The sequence below is a fragment of the Cibotium barometz genome, chromosome 39 (genome assembly GCF_041138505.1).
Source record: "Cibotium barometz isolate CiBa-2024 chromosome 39, ASM4113850v1, whole genome shotgun sequence".
Classification (NCBI taxonomy): domain Eukaryota; kingdom Viridiplantae; phylum Streptophyta; class Polypodiopsida; order Cyatheales; family Cibotiaceae; genus Cibotium; species Cibotium barometz.
The window spans coordinates 31,441,327-31,465,505 of record NC_141084.1 but is presented as its reverse complement, the minus strand read 5'-3'; the positions used below and the strand labels follow the sequence as shown (position 1 = coordinate 31,465,505).

Sequence of the window (24,179 nt, the reverse complement as noted above, 5' to 3'; positions counted from 1 at the left end):
AAAAGCCTCTGGAAGCAAAATACACTCCCTCTACAAAGCATCCTCCAAGAATGGACTTAATCCACTGCGCGACATCACTGGCCGTTGGGATTCTTCCAGGAAAGAAAATTATAACTGCAGTTTGAGACAACTTCCCGAGAGGATTCACGAGGGACGGCAATTTCAATTTGTACGTGACATCTGGAACCGGTTTGTCCCATTCCTGTCGTGACTACTGAAAGTCATCCTTAAGGGTGTCAAAGACATACTGAGCTTCCATAGTAAGTTCATCATCTTGTGATGCAGGCTCTGATAGGCGGCGCTTAGGATCTGCAGGTCTTTCTTTTCGAGCATATGTACAAAAATCCAAACCATGATTGAAATACGACTCTCTCTCTCTCTCTCTCACACACACACACACACACACACACACACACACACACACACGCAGAGCAAGGAGGAGGAGGGAGTGACGAAAGCGCAGGCTGGCAGACAAGCAATACGTAGGCGAATAGAGTCGTAGTCTCATAGACGAGGAGAAAAATGCACGCTCACAGATGAGTAGGGTCACAGGCGAGCAAGGTCGCAGACAAATACGGTTGCAGGCGAACACAGGCGAAAACAGGCGAAAGCAGGCAGGCGAACGTCTATCTACTTGCTTCTTGCAAGCACACACACACTCACAAAACCCTAATAGAGAACACACAAGGTGAGAGGCTGAAAATCTTCTGACTTCACACACACACACACACACACACAAACACACACACACACACACACACACACACACACACATATAAGAGCATATATTCACACAAAGCCCTTCGTACTGAGTTTCTGTCAAACCTCCAGAGATGTAGGACAGACTCAGCCATAATGAAGCCTAGCACTAACGGAAGTAGCAAATAAAAAGAATTAGTACAACAAATAAGTAGTTGGTAGGGCAGATGCACCGCTAAAGATAGAAAGAATAAGCACAATATCAATTGGCTGCAACTCGGACGAAAATTTCACAATGTGAAATCTGCATGTCTGCTAATACGGCTGAATTATATACCTAGATGAATCCAAGTACATGCCCAAATTCACCTTTTAGGAACATGCATGTTATATACTCATGGTAGTCAACCCACAAAACTATATAACTATCAACTTCATTATGCATAGTATGGATTGGATACTACGACATCCCCACTAACGTCATCAGTGCCCAATAGTGGGTGTAGAACTCTGTATCAAGATATGCTCTCTCTCTCTCTCTCTCTCTCTCTCACACACACACACACACACACACACACACACATAAGAGCATATATTCACACAAAGCCCTTCGTACTGAGTTTCTGTCAAACCTCCGGAGATGCAAGGCAGATTCAGCCATAATGAAGCCTAGCACTAGTGGACTATCACATGCCATAAATCCAAGCATTGTCCACACATCAAAAACAACACACAAAGTCAAAGAAATTCAAACATACATCAGTATGCAATGCACAAGTAATAATCCTCTTGTTCATGGATTGTCCTGTCTAGTTTCATCGAAACCATGCTGAGCCATCTTGTTTCCGAGGGAAACCGTTTAGACTCTCCCTCAAGGCCATCTGGTCACTAGGACCCCTCCAGAATTCTTGCATAGTCATCTGGGCCATCTGGTCGCATTGACCGCTCGACCATGAAATCCAATAGTCATTTGGGCCATCTGGTCGCAATGACCGCTTGACTATGAAATCCAATACAGTCATCTGGACCATCTAGTCGCAATGACCGCCCGACTGCGAAATCCAATATAGTCATTTGGGCCATCTGGTCGCATTGACCGCTCGATTGCGAAGTCCAATACAATCATCTGTGCCATCTGGTCGCAATGACTCCCCGATTGCGAAGTCGAATACAATCATCTGGGCCATCTGGTTGCAATGACTGCTCGACTGCGAAGTCCAAGATATCTAGGAGGGGCTCGATCCTTGATGAAATCTGCAAACATTTGAGCCCTTCTTTGGTCCCGTTCTCTCTTGGTTCTCCAACAAAGAAATTCTTCGTCTTTGAGAGGTTGTCTGAATTGCTGAAAGTCATGGTACTCTTCTGATGTCATGACTGTGGTTTCATGATAAATAGATTGATGGTCTTGGGTCCCATTTTGAAGTCTTGTATTGGCCTCATAGTTTTTTCCTTCATTAGGCCCTTGGTCTCCCTCTGCTCTCGACATGGCTCTGTCACCCCAAGAAAGTTTCTTCAAGATAAATCTTGCTGATACCATTGTAAACCCAACGGGGCGTGCCATGACAGACTCAACCATGTTTCCAAGAGATAAAGATATAGAGAGAGAGGAGAGAGAGAAGGGAATAGGGATCTTGCACAATACACCACATTGAGCGGGGAACAGGCCCTGCCCCCTTTCAGGAATTTATTTAGGAACAATCCACGGGCACGTTGGTGAGGATCAATACAATCAATGAATACAAAACAAATAGATATGCTGATGTAGGATATCCAAGTCGATGTCGATGTCTATGTCTAGGCACGAGATCTCTGATGCTGAGCACACCATGGGGATGACCCACAAGTATCTTTCATTGGGCTAGTACCAGATCCAATATCCAAATTCAAATCCAATGAATCCAAGTCCAAGTTCCAATCCAATGTCTTCATATCCAAGTCCAATATCCAAGTCTACATCTAAGTCCAGATCCAAGTCCAAATTCATATCCAAGTCCAAGTTCATATCCAAGTCCAAGTTTCAAATCCATTATCCAAATCTAGATCCAAGTCCAGGTTCCAATCCAGTGATCAAGTCCAAGTTCATATCCAAGTCTAGATCTAAGTCCAGATTCAAGTCCATATCCAAGTCCAAATTCATATCCAAGTCTAAGTCCAAATCCAAAGACATGTCCAAGAATCGCTCACTCATTCCATGAGTAATCTTCACAACTCCTATAGCCTTGTCGATGAAGAAAACCATGGAAAAGCAAGCTCTTTTTGGCAAGAAAATTGATATAAAACTTGTTTTCATGGTTTTATGCGATAAAAACCTCCTAAAAGCAGTTTTTAGGGTTTTTGGAGTAGTTTCAGGGTTTCTGAAATTTACAATCCGTACAGTCTCGTACGACTGTATGGATCCGTATTGTCGTACGACAGATGATGACATGACACTTCAATTGATAGGGTGCTCTGAATCAGCAGGCAGCGATGAAAAACTCCATGATTTGGTTCATGATCAAGTAGATGATGATGGAGAAGATGATCTCCACGCTTCAACGAAGATGGCAGCGCGATGAAGTGGTTCTTCTTTAACTTGATGCTCAAGAGAGGCTCATGCTTCTTTTATACTTGGGGAAGCCTTGCTTTTTGCCAAAAAGTGATGCTTTGCTTTGCTTTTGCCTTTTACTTTGCTTTTGGTCTTTTTAATAGTAAAATATTACTCAACTTTAGTCAAAAGTTCTTGTTTTGCTTTTCTAGCTTCAGGGCCTTGCTTTTTGGCCCTAGAGTTGCTTTTTGAAAAAGCGGCTTTTAGCTTCTTGCTCCAGTTTAATCTCCTCTTTCCAATCAAACCTTATGGACCATGTCCCCATGTCTTCTTCCACCTGTGTGGTATCCGGGCATGGGTTTCGTCATGTGAAATAGAGCTAGGAGGACTAAATAGCTATAGCAAGAGCCTCTTTAGCTGTAGTAGGCTTATATGATTGCACCACTTTACTGATCAAGGCGAGGTTACATGAATGACAAAGCTCCTGTAATCTCTGTGCCCGTGTCAAAGGTGCTGCTGAGAAGTTAGCAAGCTGATGAAGATCAACATTTGAGAGATGAGAGTCACGAATAGTGTCTTCTAGCCATTGGGGAAGCCTTGGGGCATTGCTCCATCGCACATACGCAGGAGGAGTAGGAGAAGCTGAGGGCGGAGAAACTTGGAATGGAGAAGTTGGGGGTGGAGAAGGTCAGGGGGGTGGAGGTGCCGGGGAAGAAGATGAAGAAGCAGGAGGATGAGGAATCTCTATGGTAAGTTCGGGAATCATTGGACGAACCTGTATGGTAAGTTTGGGGTGAGACTGGGAATCATCGGACGCGGGTTCAACAAAGTGAACATCACTAAGGACTTTGTCTCCGGATCCTATAATTTGTAAGCTTTGGATTGAGAGCTATAATCAAGGAATTTGCAGTTCCTGGATTTGGGATCAAATTTGGACCTTGTAGAATCAGGGATATGAGCATAGGCATCACAGTCAAAAACCTGAGATGTGAAACTGAAGGTTTCTGTCGTGTAAAAGCCTCTTTTGGTGTCATATAAGCAACCGCCTTTGTGGGAGAATGGTTGATGATGTAGAGAGTCATCCCCTACTTGTTGGCTTCCTATTTGGTGTCCTATTTTAGCCTCTAGGGTTGACCATGTTAGTCTGAGGGGCTGGTCACCCCTCACATATATTTTCCCATATTTTTCTCCATTTTATGGAGTCCTGGGTATTTTTCCTAGTCGTGTAGGTATTTATCTCCAGTCGGCTGCCTTCATGTAGAGGTATATATAGCCGGCATGCCTCCCTCATATTTCACTGCTGCATTGCTTGCCTAGCTTGTCTAGTTGCAGTCCCTCACTTACAAGAATCTCCCCTCTTGCTTGGGAAATGTATTCCTTTTGGTGATGTTATTGAGAGCAGGTTCTCACCCGTGTTTCCTCTCCATCTCTCTCTCTCTCTCTCCTGTGTTTCCACTTTCCCTTCTTCCGCTGAACATTCTATCATGGTATCAAAGCGCCGGTGATTTTCAGCGTTGGATGCTCCCTCCTCTACCTCTTCATATCTGCATACGCGTTTTTGTGTTCATGCGTTGAAGCTTGCGTTTCTTCAAGGGCTGATTGATACCCATTCAGTGGGCTGCAGTTTCCTCTCTTCAGGGCGTCAGTTTATAGCTTCTTGGTAGCTTGACAAGGGTGTTTTTTTCTGGACAGCATACCTGTCCTTCTTGGTGGCACCTTCTAGGGGTTCTCAGGCGTTTTTTTCAGGACTGGACAGCAACATAGCTTTCCCAAACAGGCTGCGTTTTTTGGCCTGTTTGGGCTTGCTTTCCCAGCCCTGATCTTGGAGCTCTCTGGGCTCCCTTTTACCTATCCTTTCTGGTTATCTTGTGCCATCCCTCCCACCCCCTGGTTGTTCTCTGCAGCAGTTCTTGATTTGAGGCTTCAGCGTTTCCATGTTCAGCCCGTTCTACAGCCCCTTATACTTCTGCGTTTTCAGATTTGCAGCCATGGTTGCTGCGTTTTTCTGAACCGATCTTGTTGGTAGCTCTACCTTCACTTGGGCTTCATCTGTTGGACCCGAAGGTACCTTCTCTTCAGCGTTTTTCCTCATAGGAGGTGTGGACACTGGTTAACCTGAATTTTCAGGTTTGTAGCCCTTGTTTGGCTGCGTTTTCTTCTCCAGTGGACAGAGATCACTTGCAGAGGGGGTTTCTTGTTTGGATTGTGGCTTTACTTGAGGAGGATTCTGAATTTTAGATTTCAGTCAGCGTTTTGCTGATTTTGGAGCATCTATACCGGTGTTTTGTTCCTGGCCTACACGGTTTCCCGGTTTCTACATGTTCCTTGCCTTCTGTTGGCGGTGGAGTGCTATTTTTGCTGGATAGCAGTGTTTTGGTTGCGTTTTGCTTCTCAGAGGAGTTTTCTACACTCATTGAGGATCAATTTCGGGAGCTATTTTGTATATGTGGAGACTTTCTTCTGTGTGACAGGAGTTTCCAGTTTTTTGGAGGAGAGCAGTGATCTTTTCAGAGATCCTGAGCAGAGTTTATTTTGTCTGAGCTTGTGTTCTTTGCAGTATTTGCAGAACAAAGATGGTTTTTTTCCCTTTTGCGGTGTGATCCTTTCACGTGTATCCTTTTTTTATTGCTGATTCTTGGGATCTGGTTTTACTTCTGGAACAGTCTTCTGCTATCTGTGATGCTGATTCTTGGGATCTGGTTTTACTTTTGGAACAATCTTCTGCTATCTGTGATGCTTTTGAGGACTTTGTTACCACTACAGTTAATATTTCTGCTGTCCTTCCTAATTGCGAGGAGTCTATCTCTGCATCTCTTTGTGATGCTTCTGAGGATGTTCCTCCCTCTGCCAGTTTTGCAGGCTTGTTGTTTTGGAGGATGGTTTTTTGGACCCGGTGGGATGCTTTGGATCTGTGGTTGCTAACCATGCCTGGGGCACAGTGGTACTTCCAAAGTTTTTTGGATTTGGATCAGAATCAGGTTGGATGATATCTTTTTTCAGAGGGGGATGTGGAGTCCTTTCCTCTTGTGATGCCCACCTCAGTGGTGTGTACTTATGTACAACATTGGGCAACTCATGTTATGGAGTTTGAGCAGATGGACCCCATCTTTTCTACAGAGTCTTTACATCTTGCGATGCCGATCTTTTCAGAGAATGATTTTATACAGCATTTTGTTAGAAGTCATCTCCTGTCCAGTTTTATACACCAGGGCCTTTGTTGTGGGTGTGCCCGCCCTTATGAGGTGTTTTCCCATTTTTCCCCACTCTCCGTATTTTTCCCCTATTTTTTCCATTTTTCTGTGGCTTGGGAGGCATCCCTGAGTTGGCAGGAGGATCTATATGCTGGCCGACTACATCTGATATGTGTATTGGAGCTGGCCGACTGTATTTGATCAGTCGTGGACTCCTCAGAGCTGGCCGACTGGGTGCATGCTGCTGGCCGACTGCATATGCAGTCGTGGAGCCTTTTTCAGCAGGCCAACTGCACTTGTGGGGGCATATAAATAGGCCCCCACCCCCATACCACTGATTGTATCATATCTCGGGATCTTCTTGTGTATATAGAGCAGAGTCACACGCCTACATCTCTCTCTCTCTTGTGCTGTGTTTCTGCCTGCGTTTTCCAAGAAAAAGAGGGAGCATAAAAGGAAGGTGATGAGAGACGTGTGCGTGGCAAAGAAAAAGGTGATGCAGGGGATTCAAGAAGGGAAGATGCCAAATAGGGCCAGGTCGTGGGTTCTTCCAGAGAAAGGCCGACTTGGTGAAAGGGGAGCTGCCGGGGGCAGTAAAGCGAAGAAGGGAGGAGGTGTTGCTGTTGGACGGTAGCTGGCAGTGAAGAAGGTAGAGGCCGGGACAGTAAGAAAAGGAAGAGCTCGTTGCTGAGTGGGCCGCCTCTGGCAACAGTGGTGTCGAAGAGCGAAGCTGAGGGAAGAGAGGCCACGTGAAGGAAGGTAGCGCCCACTGCAAGAAGAGAGGAGTTGGTGGTGTTGACTTGTGGAGTGAGCCGCCTCTGCAGGTAGACAAGAAAGAGGAGCTCGTTGTGGAGGGTGGCTGCCTGGGATAGCGAAGGTTGGCGACGACTGCAGGCCAGGAAGGAGAGCGCAGCAAAAAGAGAGAAGAGGAGAGCATGCCGTCTGCAAGGAAGGAGGTGGTGGTGCCGACTGCCAGCGGAAGAGTGCAAAAGAGATAGAAGCGCTGTCTGCAGTGAAGTAAGGAAGGGGGCGTCCACAGAAAGAAGGCAAGGCTGGAGGTGGTGTCGACGGGAGTGGAAGGAAAAAGGCTGGCATCAATTGCACAGGAGCAAAGAAAGAGATAGAGTGTGGACTGCAGGTAGAGAAGCAGAGAGAAACAAGGTGGCGACGGCTGGTAGCGAAGAGAGAGAGTAGAGTGAAGGAGAAGAAGGCATTGACTGGTGTGGGAAGAGAGGAGTTGGTGGTGCCGGCTAGTGAAGGAGCCGCTTCCGGCGGCAACAAGCGTCAACTGCAGGCCGGGACTGCAGAGAATCAAGAAAAAGCAAGGCGTCGACTGAGGAGGAAAAAAGTGAGCATCAACAGCCACATCCAAGGTAGTGGCATCCACTGCAATAAAAACGAAGAAGGAGAGGAGATAGATTCCCTGAGGCTGGCAAGGTTTGGAGGGAGTTTGGGTAATTCATGGTCTTCAGTTCAAAGATGTAGAAGCTGCTTATGAATCTCTAAACTTGGGTTTTCTAGGAAGTTTAATGTAGAAAGTCAAAACAGGAACTAGATACTTGCATGTTCGTTTGTAATAGTCTGTGTACTAAATATACAGTCTTGTAAACATGAGGTAAAGCTTGGAGGGTAGCCTACTATAGACATGTATCTTGTTCTGGAACTTGGTCCAAATATCCACGAACTGTATTTTGAAGATCCCTCAATGTTTGAAATTGTATACTTTGATAGTGATACAGGGTATTGGTCAGTTGTAATTTATATAGACGAAAGAGAGTGGGCAGATTATGAGTGGGTATTAGAGGAGGATGGTTCTGAGGATATTTTGGATATCCAACTTTGTAGAGATGAAGATTTGTTCTGAAATAAAGTCTTGTTTATGCTCTTGGGTCTGGTGTTTTGGGTGTGTTTGTATCCGAGTATGGAAGTGTGACACTCTATAAAGGCGTTAACAGCTTTACCGCTTCCGTGTCATCAGCGTACCTGATACATTGCTTCCAATGTGTCCCATGCAAGCTTCGATGTCTTGCAAGAACGAATGTGCGGAATAATAGTCCTTTTCACTGAAAGGGCTATCAATGACATGGCCTGTGCATCTCTAGAGTCCCATCTCTTCTGCCCTTGTGGGAGCAGGTTCTACATCAAGAGCTCTTTGAGCACCTCCTCTTTGAGGCGTGGCTGGCTGTATGGTAAGTGGGCGTGTGTCATCGCCACACACGATGTCCCAAAGCCCTTTGGCTACCAGCAAATTACGGATCATGAAACTCCAGAGGGAGTAGTTAGATCCATCCAACTTGTCCTCTTGGGTGAGCACACCAAATACATCTGTAGCATTTTGAGCCATATCAACAAAATATACCTGCAAGCAAACCAAGCACCAATGTGCACTGCCAGGCAACCAAATGTCCTGTGCAAATGTTTGCCTGCAAACTGAAGCAAGTGTAAACCTGCACCAAATTGTCCAATTACACACAATGTGTATACATACGCGACAAATCACAGTTGTAATGCCCAATTACATGCTTCAATATGAAAGGCCCCAATTTTTATGCATTCCAATCGCTTCAATGTGCATTTAATTGGCCAATTTTCACAAAAGCCCCAAATTTTTGCAACTGAAAGAGGGTCAATTTGCTGATTTTGACCTCAATTTTGAAAACCCCCAAATTCCAAACCAAACAAATTGAATGGCACCACCTGCAATTTTTCAGGCAGAGGGTAACTTTTGGCAAACCCCTAGAATTTTGTTTGAATCTGACCTGCCCTGAAATGGCAAAATTTGTATTTTCATGTGAATAAAAATCTGTATAAAGAGTACCTGTAGGCGAGGATAGTACGGATGGTACGTGTATTGCAGGCGTCAGTCGAGGAGCACACAGAGGCAGAGAAGAGTGGCATAGGCGTGCAGAGGCGTTTGAGTACCAGCAGTCAGGCGCGCGCAGGTGAAGATGTCGTGATAGGGAGCCGCCGGAGCTACAACACAGAGACGACGGACGGGGAGGCGGAGCTGCCGGAGCTTCCAGAGTCGACGGACGGGGCGGCGGCGGCGCACAGAGCCGATGGGCTAGGCGGAGGCGGCGTAAGTAGGCGCAGCTGCGCCAAGGACCCGGCGGCGGCGGAGACCTGCCTAGTATCGCAGCCGGCCGGGTTGGGCGGTGCCGGCCCTCTGCGCAGTAAGAGCGCCGGCAGGGCTGGGCGGCGAAAACCAGGAAACGGTCGGAATGTGAGTTTTCGACAGAAATTCGCCGATGGAATTCCACAGTCAGCTGCAGGCCCTGGACTGAAGCTCTGATACCAATTGTTGGTGTTGGACTCACACACTCACACACACAAACCTGCACATTAGGGTTAGGTGCAGGATAGAGAAGCTCACACACAAAAAATGAGAGGGAGAGAGAGAGAGCCAAAAGTGTGGTAGCCACAAAATGCAAGTCTACCCTTGCATGTGTGCCACATCCATATAATATAGAAGTACAAAATATTATATGTAGAGTGTCCTTTCACACTTGATATCCAAGGCGAAAAACCACATGGAAAAAAGTGCCCTTGGTTAAGCCCTGTTCACACATAGCACTACCATAAGTGAGCATATGCCTATAGCTTATGATGTTGCATGAATGTCCATGGTCATTGTTCTGTGGGAAAGAATGGGGAAAGCTAGTTAGTAAAATCAAGAAGACAGCATTGTCCTGAGCCTCTATCGACATTGACAAAGCAAGATAAAGCTACAGTTCAGAAACAACTATGGTTCAAACAAAGCCACAAAAAAGAGGTTATAAAAGGAATGTGCAGAAGCCCGTTGTCAACATCATGAAGAGAGGCAGCCTGCAGGGGCTGTGGTGCTATTACATGTTGGCATAAAGACAAGAGATAGTGCCCGGCATTTGATGTGGAAGTGAACTATACCTAGATTAGCATTGTGGAGAGCTTCCAAGGAGGTATATGCTGCATAATTTCAAGAGCTCAAGCTATATGGATGAATGGTTGGATAGATGCATGCTGATAGTGGCTCATTTATGGGCCTGAGACGATATTTTGGGCATCAGGTTCATGCACAAGCTCAATCCAACCATTAACTGGCCCCATCATATCATCACTATCATTAATGGACTTTCAGCTTAACTGCTATTCATGGTGCGGGAGGGTTGAGCAGGGTGGTTTAGTATTTGCCATTTGGGCAAGGCAACTTGCCTCTCATCTTCATATCTTAGTTTTGCTACTCAGCATCTCTCTTTACATAATTTGTTTTTTTCCTATACTGTTTAGTAGCACTATTATTGAGAAGTTTGAAGGCCATACCTAGCCTCTCTTCTAATGTGACTAAGTGCATTGTAGAGGGGGGCAAGCTAGTGCAGAGCAGGATCCTTGCAGCTGGTGGCTTGCAACAAGATGTGCTGTTACCAAGTGCATGTCAAGTACATCTTTGGAACACAGGATTGACCCCTCCCTCATACAAGCGCTTGCAGTAACTGGACAAATGCAAGATGTAATCTTGTTGCCACAGGTCAGTGGGCTACTTTGCTTTCTTCACTTGAAATAAGCAGTTATTTACTTGAAATAAGCACTTTTTTAATGTCCACATGGCATAAGTTTAAGATAAATCTATTTGTATATGGTCCTGCTAAATCAGTGACAGCCTCTTGCTGCCAGGTTGGGCATGGCCATCAAAGGCAGGCAATACTGTACTCCGACACCCGGGCGGCTCTAGAAGCAAATGAGGTATTAGAGTATATATAAATAATTTTAAGCAGCATTATTCAGGCAGTCTCATTGCATTATTAAGGTCATCAAACAGGGTTAAGCATTGATTGAGGCTGATAAGGACAGACTCTGGAAGGTTAAGGCAAATGCGTCCCTTCCTAATATTGTGAAAAAATAGCTGGATATTGTCCTGACATGACTTCTACCGTGATATGTGGTGATGGCTCATGGTTGTATACATTTGTTCTTATATGTGATACAGATAGCTTGAAAAATATCTCGTTTTGTAGGTAACTGAGATGGCAGGGGGAGACAATTATCTAGCTTATCTGACTGGAGCCAAACAAGGTGCAACCAGGTTTGACTACAACATGACACCCCAGGAGTCTTTTTCATCATGTTTACATACATATTTTGAATACTCTTTTTTGAGCCCAAGATCTGTCATCTCAAACTCTGCACTAAGCATCTTTTGTGTATGTGAGATCTTTTTCTGGTGAAGCATACTGTCACATGCACACACTTCCACTGTTGGTGCATGTTGCATGATTGTAAAAATAGCTCTATGTTAGTAGGGAACATTGTTGGGATTAGATTTGCCAGTCAGCTTGAATTCCCATTTGTAGAGCCAGAGCAGGCGCAACTGGAACATGTTTGAGGCGATAAGGCACGGTTGAATAGCCATCCATGATGGCCATGATTGGCTACTAGTTTTCGGAAATTGACTGACTAGTTTGGTTTCCTATCAGGATTCTGATGGACTAATGAATTGGACAACCAACTTTGCCACTCAGCAGAAACCAAGCTAGCCAATTTCAATGCCTTTGAAAAGCAGAACTGAAGTTGGATCTTATGAATAACGCACACCATCATGGCAGAGTTTGGAGCTGGTGGTGGTGAAGAAATATTTAGTGGACCAGTCCCTTGCATGTATCCTGAAATGGGCATGGTGTTGAAACACTGCCTCAAGGTCCTTTAAGCGTGTCCATCCGCTACCGGGCATAGACAAGAAGCTCTGATCTGGAGTTGACATGCTATTGTTTTGCTGTGTATCCTAGATCCAGAGGAACTTATTGTTGTGGGGCATGACCAGATGATACGTTGTTATGAGATCGATATATTTAGACTATTTAGGTGACATGCTACTGGCCGTATCTTTGATCCAGAGGTACTTTTTGCTGAGGTTCATGATGAGCTATCTCATGTACACACTCTAGGCCTCTAGTGGTGCTTTGTAGGCTTTTACCCGTCCTACCCGTCCTCTTGTCATATGCATCGGCCCTTAGATGCATGTGACAAGACCATCAAGGACATGAACAGGGTAGACATAGGAAGAATAGGATAGAAAGACCATTGTGAGCCCTCATTTGATGACATGGTCATTGAGTGATTAGTGAAACTAGTAAGGGTTTGTAAAGGGTAGCTTTAGGTGCATGCCAATAATGGGTCAATGATTGCCCGGAGGCAACAGGCATATGAGAAGGAAGAAGCTGGAAACCTGAAGGCAGAGGACAGCTGGCCTTGGGGACACAAGATTGAGCAGGCTACCAAGGGGGTGCATTTGGGGAAGACAGAAGAAGGCTTTAGCAGCACAGTGTCCAGATCGGTCGCTGTCTGCCCAGGAGTAAAGCTGTGGGAGGTCCAAATTGATAGAATGTGCAGTGGAAAAAGGGAAAGTGGAAACATAGGAGAGAGTGAGAGAGAAAGAAAGAAAGAAAGAAAGAAAGAAAGATTTACTAACGTCTTCCAAAAGGCCTAACTCGGCCTATGAGACAAATCAGTGTACCTGTGGGGTATCAGGCCTTCTTATGCTCCACATCTGTGTTTTACTTCAGCACATGTCAGCGCCTGCATCAGAGCATACATCAGCGTTTATACATGTCAGCGCCTGCATCAGAGCATACATCAGCGTTTATACATAAGCTTACATCAACGCTTTACTTCAGCAATCATCTGCATTTTGCTGCAGCATACATCAGCCCACATCTGCGCTTACATTAGGCTTACGTCAGGGCTTATATCAGTGTTTATCTCAACCTTCTTCAGCGCATACATTAGGGCTCACATCCGTGCTTACCTTCAGCATATCTTGTGCGTTTTGGCACAACCCTTGGGACAGCAGCCCTCTCTGCTACATTGGGAGAGTAGCCCTCTCTGCTACACCGGGACAGCAGCCCTCTCTGCTTCAGGTACGCAGCACCCGTGTCATTAGAGACTGCACCACTATCATCGTCATCGACGTTACCTTTTTCCCGTGCCACTATCACCTTGGAGTGCTTTGCCTCACATCGACGCGAGCCTTCGGCATCGACCGTGCTTCAGCTCCGATGTCTTCTCATCTTCAGCACTGGTCTTCTTTCTGCTCAGAGTCACCTCTCATATGAGGGCTCTTGTACATATCTACACTCACTCTTTTATATATATTCACTCACATATTTCATGCTGTGTGGTTTTACTTTGATCTCTCGTATATCTGGTCCTTCCGTCCTTTTGCCCTCACATGAAACATGAGCGATACCTTGCGGCTTTGGACGCAAGACTGACACTAGCTGCTTCCTCAAATCATTTTCCCGAGAAAATGAATTTCAGTAAGTATAATGGTAAACTCGACCCCACAACTCTTTATTCATGGTTGCATCAATTTGAAGCTTACTTTGCCGCAATTAGAAAAATTGATACTGACAGGGTGATCTTAGCCAGTTGGTACTTGGAAGGTGAGGCCATTCTTCGGTGGACCCAGTGGGCTCATGCCAACACTAGATTAGGCATGGCAGCTTATGTTTGGGACGAGTTTTTCCGCGATCTTAAGCAGCGGTTTCTACCACCCCATTACCTTGAGCGACTCGAAGACGAGTTTAGGGGAGCGTGTCAGAACGCGCAACCAATTCTTCAGTTTGCCAACAAAATTTTGAACTTGTGTTTGCAATTAGGCTTATTTGATACGAACAAGAAAGGGCAATTCCTGTATGGTCTTGACACGCAAATCCAGTGGAAGGTGCGTATGTTTAAACTTTAGGCCAGCCACCTTCGAAGACGCACTCTCGCTTGCGTAGAGTATTGAAATGAAGCACAATGGTGGATAGCCCAAGACTTCCCAGCCGGCTACTCCCAAGGCTACCACCTCGGGGAGAAAAGGCTAGAACAAGACGGGGTCTTCCCTAGGACAAAGCACGGGAGTCTCTGGCTCCAAGAACTCGACCAATGCGCCCAAGATTACTCCAGACCAAAAAGTGGAGGTAGGCAAGGCCGGTGGCAAGTTGAGTGCTGAGGAGATTGCTCAGTACAAGGAGGAGAGTAGGTGTTTCTTTTGTCATACAAAAGGACACTTTTCGAGAATGTCCTAAGAAGACTACTACCCCAAAGACCGCCGCTTCAGCCTCCACGACTTTAGTAGTGAGCCCAGCTCCCACACAGTACAAGGAGGAGAGTAGGTGTTTCTTTTGTCATACAAAAGGACACACTTTTCGGGAATGTCCTAAGAAGACTACTACCCCAAAGATCGCCGCTTCAGCCTCCACGACTTTAGTAGTGAGCCCAGCTCCCACACAGACCCCAGTGGTTGTTCCTAGTTCTTTGAATCCCAATGCTTCGGTTGGAGCAATCATTAGCCGGGAGCTTGAAGACAAGCAGAAGGGTGCCCATGACCAGGAGTATGAGCGTAACGAATTGCTCAAGACCTTTGGCTACATAGGTGGCGAGAGAGTCGTTGTCTTGTTTGACAACGATAGTACGGAGGACGTGGTCACGGAATAGGCCGCTCGGCGTGCCCGTTTCGTTCTAACTTCTGTGGACAAGCAAGTTGAAGGTTTTAGCATAGGCATGACGACGAGCGTCAAGTATGAAGCTCTTGGTGCTAAGTTAGTTATTTAGGGCATAGAGTTTGTGTGTGATTTTATGATTGCCTCTCTTGTAGGAGCAGACATAATTTTGGGCATTCAGTGGTTTCACAAGTTCCTTCTTGATGTCAAGTGGGACAAGCACACTTTCCAGATTAATCGGAATGTGTTAAATGTCCCAGTGACCATTAAGTGTGAGCCAGGAATCCCGAACTTTCCACTCATAAGCCACTTGCAGGCTAAATGAGCAATCAAGAAAGAGGTACATTGTGCGATGATATACATCCAGACTGCCAGACGGTGGCCAGTGCTTCTGAGAAGTATTTGGTTCTCCATGAAAAGTTCCAGAAGATTTTTCTTTGGGACAATCTCCCTCTCCAGCTCCCCCCGTCCAGACCGGAGGATCACAAGATTGATCTCCTCCCAGGCTCGGAACCCCTGACCAAGTTTCCATATTTCCTTTCAAAGGCAATGGAATCAGAGTTGGACCGCCAACTCCAAGAATTGTTGCAATCTGGCTTCATCCGTCGCAGTGTGTCGCCATTTGTAGCACTGATCCTGTTTGTCAAGAAGAAAGATGGGTCTTCTTGTTTGTGTGTCGATTATCATGCACTCAATAAGCTGACTATCAAGAGTAGATTCCCGATGCCTCGAATAGATTATATTCTCGAGAGACTGAATGGGACTAAGGTGTTCTTAAAACTCGATTTGAAGAGTGGATACCACCAGGTGAGGATTGTTGAGGGGGACATTCCCAAGACAGCCTTACATATGGAATGGGCCCACTATGAATTTGTGGTCATGTCTTTTGGCTTGACGAACGCCCCAGCCACATTCAACCACATGATAATGCGGGTGTTCCGGGAATTGATTGGAAAGTGTGTGTTCATATTTATGGACTACATACTGGTATTTTCAACTACGGTTGAGCAGCATGACATTGATGTGGAGAAAGTCCTAAAGTTGCTAGAAAGCAACAAGCTCTACGTCAATGAGAAGAAGTCGGAATTTTATCTGTTTGAGGTTCATTACCTTGGATATATAATTAGTGCAGAAGGCATTCGACTTAATCCGGCCAAGGTGGCCCAGATTGTCAATTGGGAAGCACCACAGACTGCGTATGACATTAGATCCTTTGTGGGTATATGCCAGGTATACGCCATCCACATAGATAAGTTTTCTGACCTCTCGGCGGATCTCACCGATCTGCCAAAAGGTGTCAAGACTAAAAGGCAAGAGATTCGAATGACTCCACAAGCGTTGGAGGCATTCAAGAACCTCAAGGTGGCTTTATCCGAAGCGCCTTGTTTAGCACTTGTCTCGTGGGACGAGCCGTTCCAGGTGATCACCGATGGGAGTAACATCGCAATTGGAGGTGTATTACAACAGAATGGTCATCCAATAGCTTACATGTCTCGTAAGTTACTGCCTGTAGAAAATAATTACTTGGTCTACGATCGGGAACTCCTCGCAGTTATATAGGCCTTGAAACATTGGAAATATTTTCTTTATGGCCGTGACTTTGAGGTTCGCATTGACTATCAGGCATTACGCTAGATTCAGACAATGCCAAGTGCATAGTGGAGTGACCGCCGACAGTACCACTGGAGCCAAATATTCCAGCAATTTGGTGGTATGATTGAGTATCTTCCAGGAAAGGCCAATCCAGTGGCTAATACTTTGAGCAGGAAGGGACAAGTGACTTTGATTCAGACCACCAGACTCGACCTTGTTGGTATGGGACTAGACGACATGAAGCACACGTACGCGGATTTCGAGGAATTCGGTACACAGTGGGAATAGGCATTGGATGCCACAAGACCATGTCACTTTTTGATACGCGATGGTTGGCTTTTTTACAAAGGCCGACTGTGTGTCATGAAGTCTTTCAGGGCAGCTCTTCTCTATGACGCCCATGACACCATTACTGGTGGTCATAGGGACATGAATTCGACTTTGGAGAAGTTAGAACGGCAATACTATTGGCCAATGATGAGGCGAGACGTGTTTTCATATGTACAACACTGTGATATTTGTCAAAAGGTGAAATCTTCTCGTGGAAAAAAGATAGGGTTGTTATAGCCCTTGCCAATTCCTGAGGGACCTTTCCAAGATATTTCGATGGATTTTGTCGCGAATTTGCCTCCCAGTCCAGGTAGCGGAATACACGGTGCTTGACTATAGTTAGCAAATTTGTTATGCTTATTCCATGCAGGGCCAGTGTGACCGCCGAGGATGTTGCCCATTTGTTAATTTGGCATTGGGACCCGATTGGCGGAATCCCTAGGACCATAGTATCAGACCGAGATGCCAAGTTTATGAATCATTTTTGGAGGGCATTGTTTGATAACTTTGGTACTAAATGGAATTTTTCCAGTGCATTTCACCCACAGACGGACAGTCAGACAGAAATCTACAACCACTTGGCCTTTGATGTACTAAAGTGTTATGTCCACGATCAGCAAGGTAAGTGGTAATCATATTTGTCTTTAGTTCTAGCTATTTTGAATGATTCTTTTTCTTCTGCTATTGGCAGGACTCCATATGAGGCAGCGTTTGGAAGAACCTTTCCAATCGCTATTGATTAGAACCTCGTCTTCAGTACCTGAAGCAAACAGATTGACGAAGTCTTACGAGGAGATTTTGGAGTCAGTAAAAGACAGGTTGGCTAAAGAGCAGGAGGCCTACACTCGATAGGCCAACAAAGATCGAAGGGATATGAAGTTTTCGGAAGGTGATTGGGTGTATCTTTGGATTATGAAGCAAAGGTTGAAACAGGTGGGCAAGCGATGCCCAAAGTTGTCATTCCGGAGCTTCGGACCTTTTCCCATCCAGAGAAAGATTAACGAGGTTTCAATGAAGTTGAAGCTACCTCCGAGTTGGACTATGCATGATGTGTTCTGTGTCAGTTGGTTAAAACCATATGCAGGTCCGATCCCTTCAGAAGTGAAAGACCAAGCGGAACCAGATATCATTGATGAAGCTAAAGTGATGGTTCCAGAATAGATCCTTTTGCACTGCTTCAAGCCGAAGGCAAAGACAATTCCTCACAAAGTTTCAGGACCGAGGGACCCACGAAGCGGTATGGCTTGACAAAGAGTTTTTCGACGACTATCCGGCTTTATTGACGGATTATTTGGAGGCTATGCAGCTTCCGTCAAGTTAAGTAGAAGGGGATGTCACGTGCATCCCGCACTTGGATGCCATGTAGACATATCTGTACAAGAAGGTGCAGGACCTGGGGTGGAAAACTGGTCCCATGTGAGCCCAGTTCGGGACAACAAGTCAGTCAGGGTTCCACTGCATTTGTCCGAGGTCAGGTGTGCATTGTCCTGCACATGCATCCAAGGTTAGGTGTGCATTGTCCTGCACATGAAACACTGCCAGTCCGCGTTGTGAGTCTTCCTCTGGAATGATGTCAGTTGCTCTGTGTGTTTTGTTTTGTGGCCAGATGCCAAACGGCTGGGTAGGTTGCATGTAGAAGGGGGGTATCCCTTAAGGCTACCCCACAAAGGCTACCCCACAAAGGGGGGTATCCCTTAAGGCTACCCCGCAAAGGGCCATGTTTGGGCCCCTAGGGGGTAGGCCTTAGGCCACCCCAAGGGGCCCATGGCAATTGCCCACCAGCCCAGGAGGGGCTAGGCATGTTGTCGGCCAGCCCAAGAGGGCTTGGCCAGGCAGCCGACTTGCCTTGGGCCAGCCCCCAGCCAGTTGGCTAGCCCATAGGGCAGCCTGAACTGCAGGTGGCCAGAGCCCAGAAGGCTGTCCAGCAGCTTGTGCAAGTGGCCAGTCAGCCCAGGTGTGAATACGCATGATTATTAGCATTAAATGCTACTTTACACCAGTCGTGGGGCTGTTTTCAGTCAGCCGACTGGGGTAAAACCAGCCAACCAGCATCCAGTAGGGGTGTAAATACCCAAGGCATAAAATCAGTTCATTCATCTCATAATTCACAAGGTGCTAAAGCTAACTCAAGGGCCAGGACAGCCAAGGAGAAGCTAACGCAAGGGGTGAAGGATTGAAGGTCAAGGGCGGAGGATTCTCCTCAGCCAAGAAGATTCAGGTTCAGTCTTTTATTTCAGTTTTGCATCATTCTAATAAAAGCAAATACACCATCCGTGGTGAGGGCCCTACAGAGGGTATTCGGGACCCAATACTGTGTCCTCTTCTCCCCCCACTAACTCAGTACTTTCATAGTTTATTTCATGTTCATTTTGTCCTTTTTTTTCTGGACATCTAGAAGACATTGACAGTTGTACATTGATTTGTCTCATAGGTCGAGTTCGGCCTCTAGTAGACGTTAATACAGCTTTCTTTCTCTCTCTCTCTCTCTCTCTCTCTCTCTATTTTTCTGCACATCTATATTCAGTTTTGTGCGTTATTTTCGTCGCGAAAAGTGTGCTGATTTCTAAGCATGGAAGTTACCGATCTCCCCCGAAGTTTCCGCATGTTACATCTTACCATGATATGGGGATATTATGGAGTTTACACAGTTGGGAAAAGTCCTCTTGCTTGGGGACTTCAACGGCAGGACAAGGAGTTGCTAGGTCCCACTACTTGATCTTGACAACCCTATGCGACTCTCTAGGAGCTGGACATCATTGACATGGGGTATAAAGATCATCACAGGGCCATGAGGTGACGGTGTATGGGAGGCATCTCCTAGAGCTGGGGGCTGCCCATGATCCTATAACGAGATGTCCTGATGGCCCTCCTCCAATGCCCTCACTAGCTTCAAATAGTCAACCAGGGTTCCACTCCACGCGTCTGAGGTCAAGTGTGCATTGTCCTGCACATGAAGCAGTGCCAGTCCGTACTGTGAGTCTCCCTTTGAAATTATGTTAGATGATCTGTGTATTTAGTTTGCAACCGGATGCTGGGCATTTGTAGGAATTGCAGATAGGATGGGGTTAGCCCTTAGGGCTACCCCAAGAAGGGGATGTTCCATCCCATTGATTGGGCAAGGGGTAGGCCTTGTGCCACCCCAAGGGGCCCACAAGGGCCCTACGTGCTGCCCACCAGCCCTAGAAAGGGTTGGGCAGGCTGTTGGCCAGCCCAAGAGGGCCTGGCCATACACCCGACAGACCTTTGGGCCCACGATCAGTTTGCCCAGCAAGGCACGGCTCTGAATAGCTGGGTCTTTGAGGCCTAGCCCCCCTCAACGACGTGGCTGAATAATCACTCTCCATGCCACCTTGGCCCTAGCGGGCCTCCCATCACTACCGGCCCATAAGTAGTTTCGGATCAAATGTTGAATCTAGCCGCATGCTCGAGAGAAGGCCCAGCACGAGGTGATGTACCACATGGTGGCAAGAAGAACCTAGTTCGCCACCACCACTCTGCATGCTAGGGAGAGTCTCGCAGAACTCCAGTATAAAAGCTTCTTCCGAATGCTCAGAAGAAGAGGGGCGAGCTACTGCTCTGAAGAGATATCAATGCCAACCTGGTATCCAAGATAGCAAACTGGAGTGCCTCTCGGGATCCAGTGGAAAGCCTCAATTGGCCTCCAAGTCGAGGCGGGTGCAGAGCCAACCCAAAAACCACATGACTTGTGCTAGTTGATCTGAGCTCCAGAGGTGTTGCAGAAAATCTCTAGAGATTCCCCTCATCTCCTGAAAGGAAGGCTGTTGTGTCATCTGCAAACTCTGAATCCAGCAGCTCCTCCTGCATGCGGAGAGGGAGACAATCCTTGAAGCCCGGTCTCCTGGGCTGAGAGAAAACTGGTCATGGCCTCGGCAACGAATAGGAAGAGGTAAGGTGCCGAAGGGCAGCCCTTCCAAACTGAGCGGGAAAGGGGGAATCTATCACCACGGGCTCCCTGAATGAGGACCTGGCTATGCGATGCTAAATACAGTCCGGAGACCCCACGAATCCACTCCACTGGGAATCCCATCTAGCTCATCGTGCCCTCCAGAAATCTCCAATCCACCCTGTCATAAGCTTTCTCAAAATCAAGGAGTAGCACTATGAGGTCCTGTTGCCGTAGTTTGGCCGAAGTTGTCGCCTTGCAAAAGGTGAAGATGTTGTCGAGAATGCTCCGATCTTGAACAAAGCCAGTCTGCGTGTCATGAATCAAATCCAGGAGAAAAGGATGAAGTCTCCTGCTGATGGCCTTCGCCAAGATCTTATAGGCGGTCCCTAGGAGAGTGATGGGTCTCCAGTGTCGGATCTCCAATCTATCACCACCCTCCTTGGGAATCAAATGTATCAAGCCCTCTGAGAGCCTCTCGGGCATGGCACCTATGAGTATAATCTCATTGAAGGCTACACGAAGGCCGCCTTCCATGAGGTCCCAATGGCGAAGAAAGAAAGAAAGACAAGAAGCCCGTCCGTCCCCGGGCATTTTCCCTTGGGTAACGCTGTCACCGCCTCCGCCAACTCCTCTGAAGTGAACGGGGTCAATAAGAATGACTGAAGGGAGGGGGAACCACCTCTCTCGTTTGTCGCCAGACCCTCTTGCGCATGTCCATCACTTGGGGGGATAATGGGGCACCTAGGGGCATCTTCTCTAAGGACGCCTCGTCTCTGAAAGCACTAGTCCCCCCTAAACCTTGAATGTTCCATGAAATAATCCTCATATCAAACTCTATGTGAGGTAGAACTGTCGTGGCTGCCCTCCACTCGAAGAGTCTTGGGCGCGGGCTTAGACGGGGAATAGTCACAATCCGTCCTGGTGCAAAGTCGCACCAAGTGGGCGCGGATCCTGTCCTCCATGTGCTGCCACTTTGTCCGAGCGTGAGAGTATGCATACTCGAGGCTCCATTGATCACAATGAAGATACATGTAAGAAGGGGGGAGAGGTACTGCGATGGAGGTATGCATGAACACAAATAGCAGCACCATTAGGTTGGAGGTCACCATCTCCCCGTCCTAGTCTCTATGGGCTGATCCACCAAGCCCCATCCTAGCCAATGGCCATAGATGAGTAAGTACGTTGGTGATGCGAAGATCATCAAGATGATGCGATAGCAAAACTGCCTGGCCTTGAATGGCAAAAGCCACCGACTCTGGGTCCCACTCTGTCCCCGGGGTTGCACTCAAGGGGAAAGAGAAGATCATCGTGCCATTCTCTAGCGTAGAGGGTTTGGAGTGGTGGAAGACCACACAGATCTGAATAGGAGCTACTGTCTCCTCAAACATGTCTATCCCTTCCGTTGAAAGACACCAAAAGACTATAATCCACAGGTTGCCCCAAAATCCTGGGGGGCTCGCCTGGAGACTCTGGTGGGAGAGCCCTCACCGAGGAGGCCGCAATGGTCATCTCAACTGGCTCTGAGAAATGATGAATCAAGCGATGAATGGAGCTTGCCGGCTACCTCCTCTCTAGATCAAGGGCTACAGGGGGCCGACGGGAGTGCTCTGTTAGAAGTCATCTCCTGTCTAGTTTTATACACCAGGGCCTTTGTTGTGGGTGTGCCCGCCCTTATGAGGTGTTTTCCCATTTTTCCCCACACTCCGTATTTTTCCCCTATTTTTTCCCATTTTTCTGAGGCTTGGGAGGGCTGCCAGGTGATGCCAGGAGCACTCTGAAGCTGGCCGACTGCATCTGTAGCAGTCGTGGGCTGTCAGAGTGCTGGCCGACTGGATTTGATCAGTCGTGGGCACCAGATGCTGGCCGACTGCTGTTTTTCAGCAGTCGTGGGTTTTGTCCAGTCGTGGGCCTCTTCCAGTGCTGGCCGACTGCCCTCTAGGGGAGTATATATAGCTCCTCAGCCCCCATACCTCATTTGTATCATATTCGGGATCTTCTTGTGTATATCAGAGCAGAGTTACACGCCTACATCTCTCTCTTTTTGTGCTGTTTTTTCTGCCTGCGTTTTTGCTCTTGTGTTCCCAGATTTGGTCATCATTTCCGCTGCATATTCTGACATGCTCTGGAGAGGCGGAGGGGGGAGGGAAGGTAGGCTTGGATGAAGAGGAAGGGGCAGAAGGAGCGGCTGCAGGTAGCGTTGGTGATGAGGATGGGGGGGAGGGGGGGGGTGCGCGGAGAGGCTGGGGAGGGACGCTGTTGAGAGGCATCCATCGGTGAGGAATGCTATTGGGAGAGGCTCGTCGGAGAAAGAGTGGGGTCAACGGCTCCACCAGGCAATGAGGGCTGGAATAGAGTCGCAACGATGAATCTGCTGCAAAATCGGGGGGGGGGGGGGGGGGGTGGGCCTCTTCGTGACTGGAGGGGGCCCACCGTCAGTGGCAGGGTGCTATGATAAATGCTCGTAACGGTTCTCTGATAGAACCAAATCCTCCTGCATGTTGCCAGCCTGGCGCGCGCAGTGGTGACGCTCAGCTCTAGTGCTCGGCGTGGGCCGACCGTCTGCCACTCTCCGGCTACGGGGTCAACCATGGTCGGGACTTGGTGCTCCATTGCCTGGGAACCTGCTCCTCCCTTGGTTCCCTGGTGTGGATTTGAGCGGGAAGCAAAGGGGGGGGGTGGGGGACTACCGGGGGCAGTCTCCTAGACTGACGCTGAGGGCAAGCTTTGGCCAGATGTCTCATCTGTCTGCAAATGAAGCGTTGGCCTGGAAGGCCAGAGGACTCCACTCACCGCTGCATAATGGGGTCGCCTTGAAGGCTAGGAATAGATATCACGTGAGGCACTGAGTCCGGCGAGGCAACACAGATGTGGAGAGATGGAATCCCGGCTGCTCGTGCGAGGGCCGAGGCAGTAGTGGGGGGGGATTCCATCAATCTCCCGATGGCACCACCAATCACCGAGAGAAGAGGAAGGTATTCCTTCCTAAGGCTTGGGAAGCAGACTGTCACAGGAAATCCTGAAACTCCAGTGAGAGGGTCGGATGCCGGGTCGTACTGCCACCGTGCAAAGAAGGCCTGGGCCGTACGCAATGCAACGGGGCTCAGCTGTATGACAAGTTTAGATGGCGCTGGCGAGTCGAACTTAACCTGGTAGTAGCCACGCCCCAAAGGATGAATGTCTGTGATCTTTTTAGGTTCACGTAGGAGTCTAGCTTGAAGAAGATCTTTGAGTTGTCCATGCGCGGGGCGGCTACCGACAATTTTGCATACCAGAGTGGAGGCCTTTAGGGATGCGACAGTCGTAGCAAGAAGCTGTAGGTCCGCTTCAGAAAAAGAAAGGCAGGTAATGACGATCTCGGTTGGGGGAGACGAAGAGGCTGCCATGGAGTCCTCCTGGGGGCGAAGACCAGAAGAGGCTGATACTTGCCGAAAATAAAGGAATGCCCACAAGCTGAGGGCGTTGTCGGAGGAAAAAGG

At 47.5% G+C, this 24,179-nt stretch overlaps 1 protein-coding gene across 4 annotated transcripts in view; it reads left to right on the top strand.

The window, feature by feature from the left end:
* The window catches only part of LOC147615987 (uncharacterized), a 131,754-nt gene that overhangs the window by 11,904 nt on the left and 95,671 nt on the right, over window positions 1–24,179 (top strand). For all 4 annotated transcript variants that reach the window (XM_086778618.1, XM_086778619.1, XM_086778620.1 and 1 more), the window contains exons 2-4: window positions 10,750–10,918; window positions 11,065–11,133; window positions 11,406–11,473. In XM_086778618.1, coding sequence (XP_086634744.1) covers window positions 10,750–10,918; window positions 11,065–11,133; window positions 11,406–11,473 — 306 coding nt within the window. The remainder of the gene's footprint in view (window positions 1–10,749; window positions 10,919–11,064; window positions 11,134–11,405; window positions 11,474–24,179) is intronic.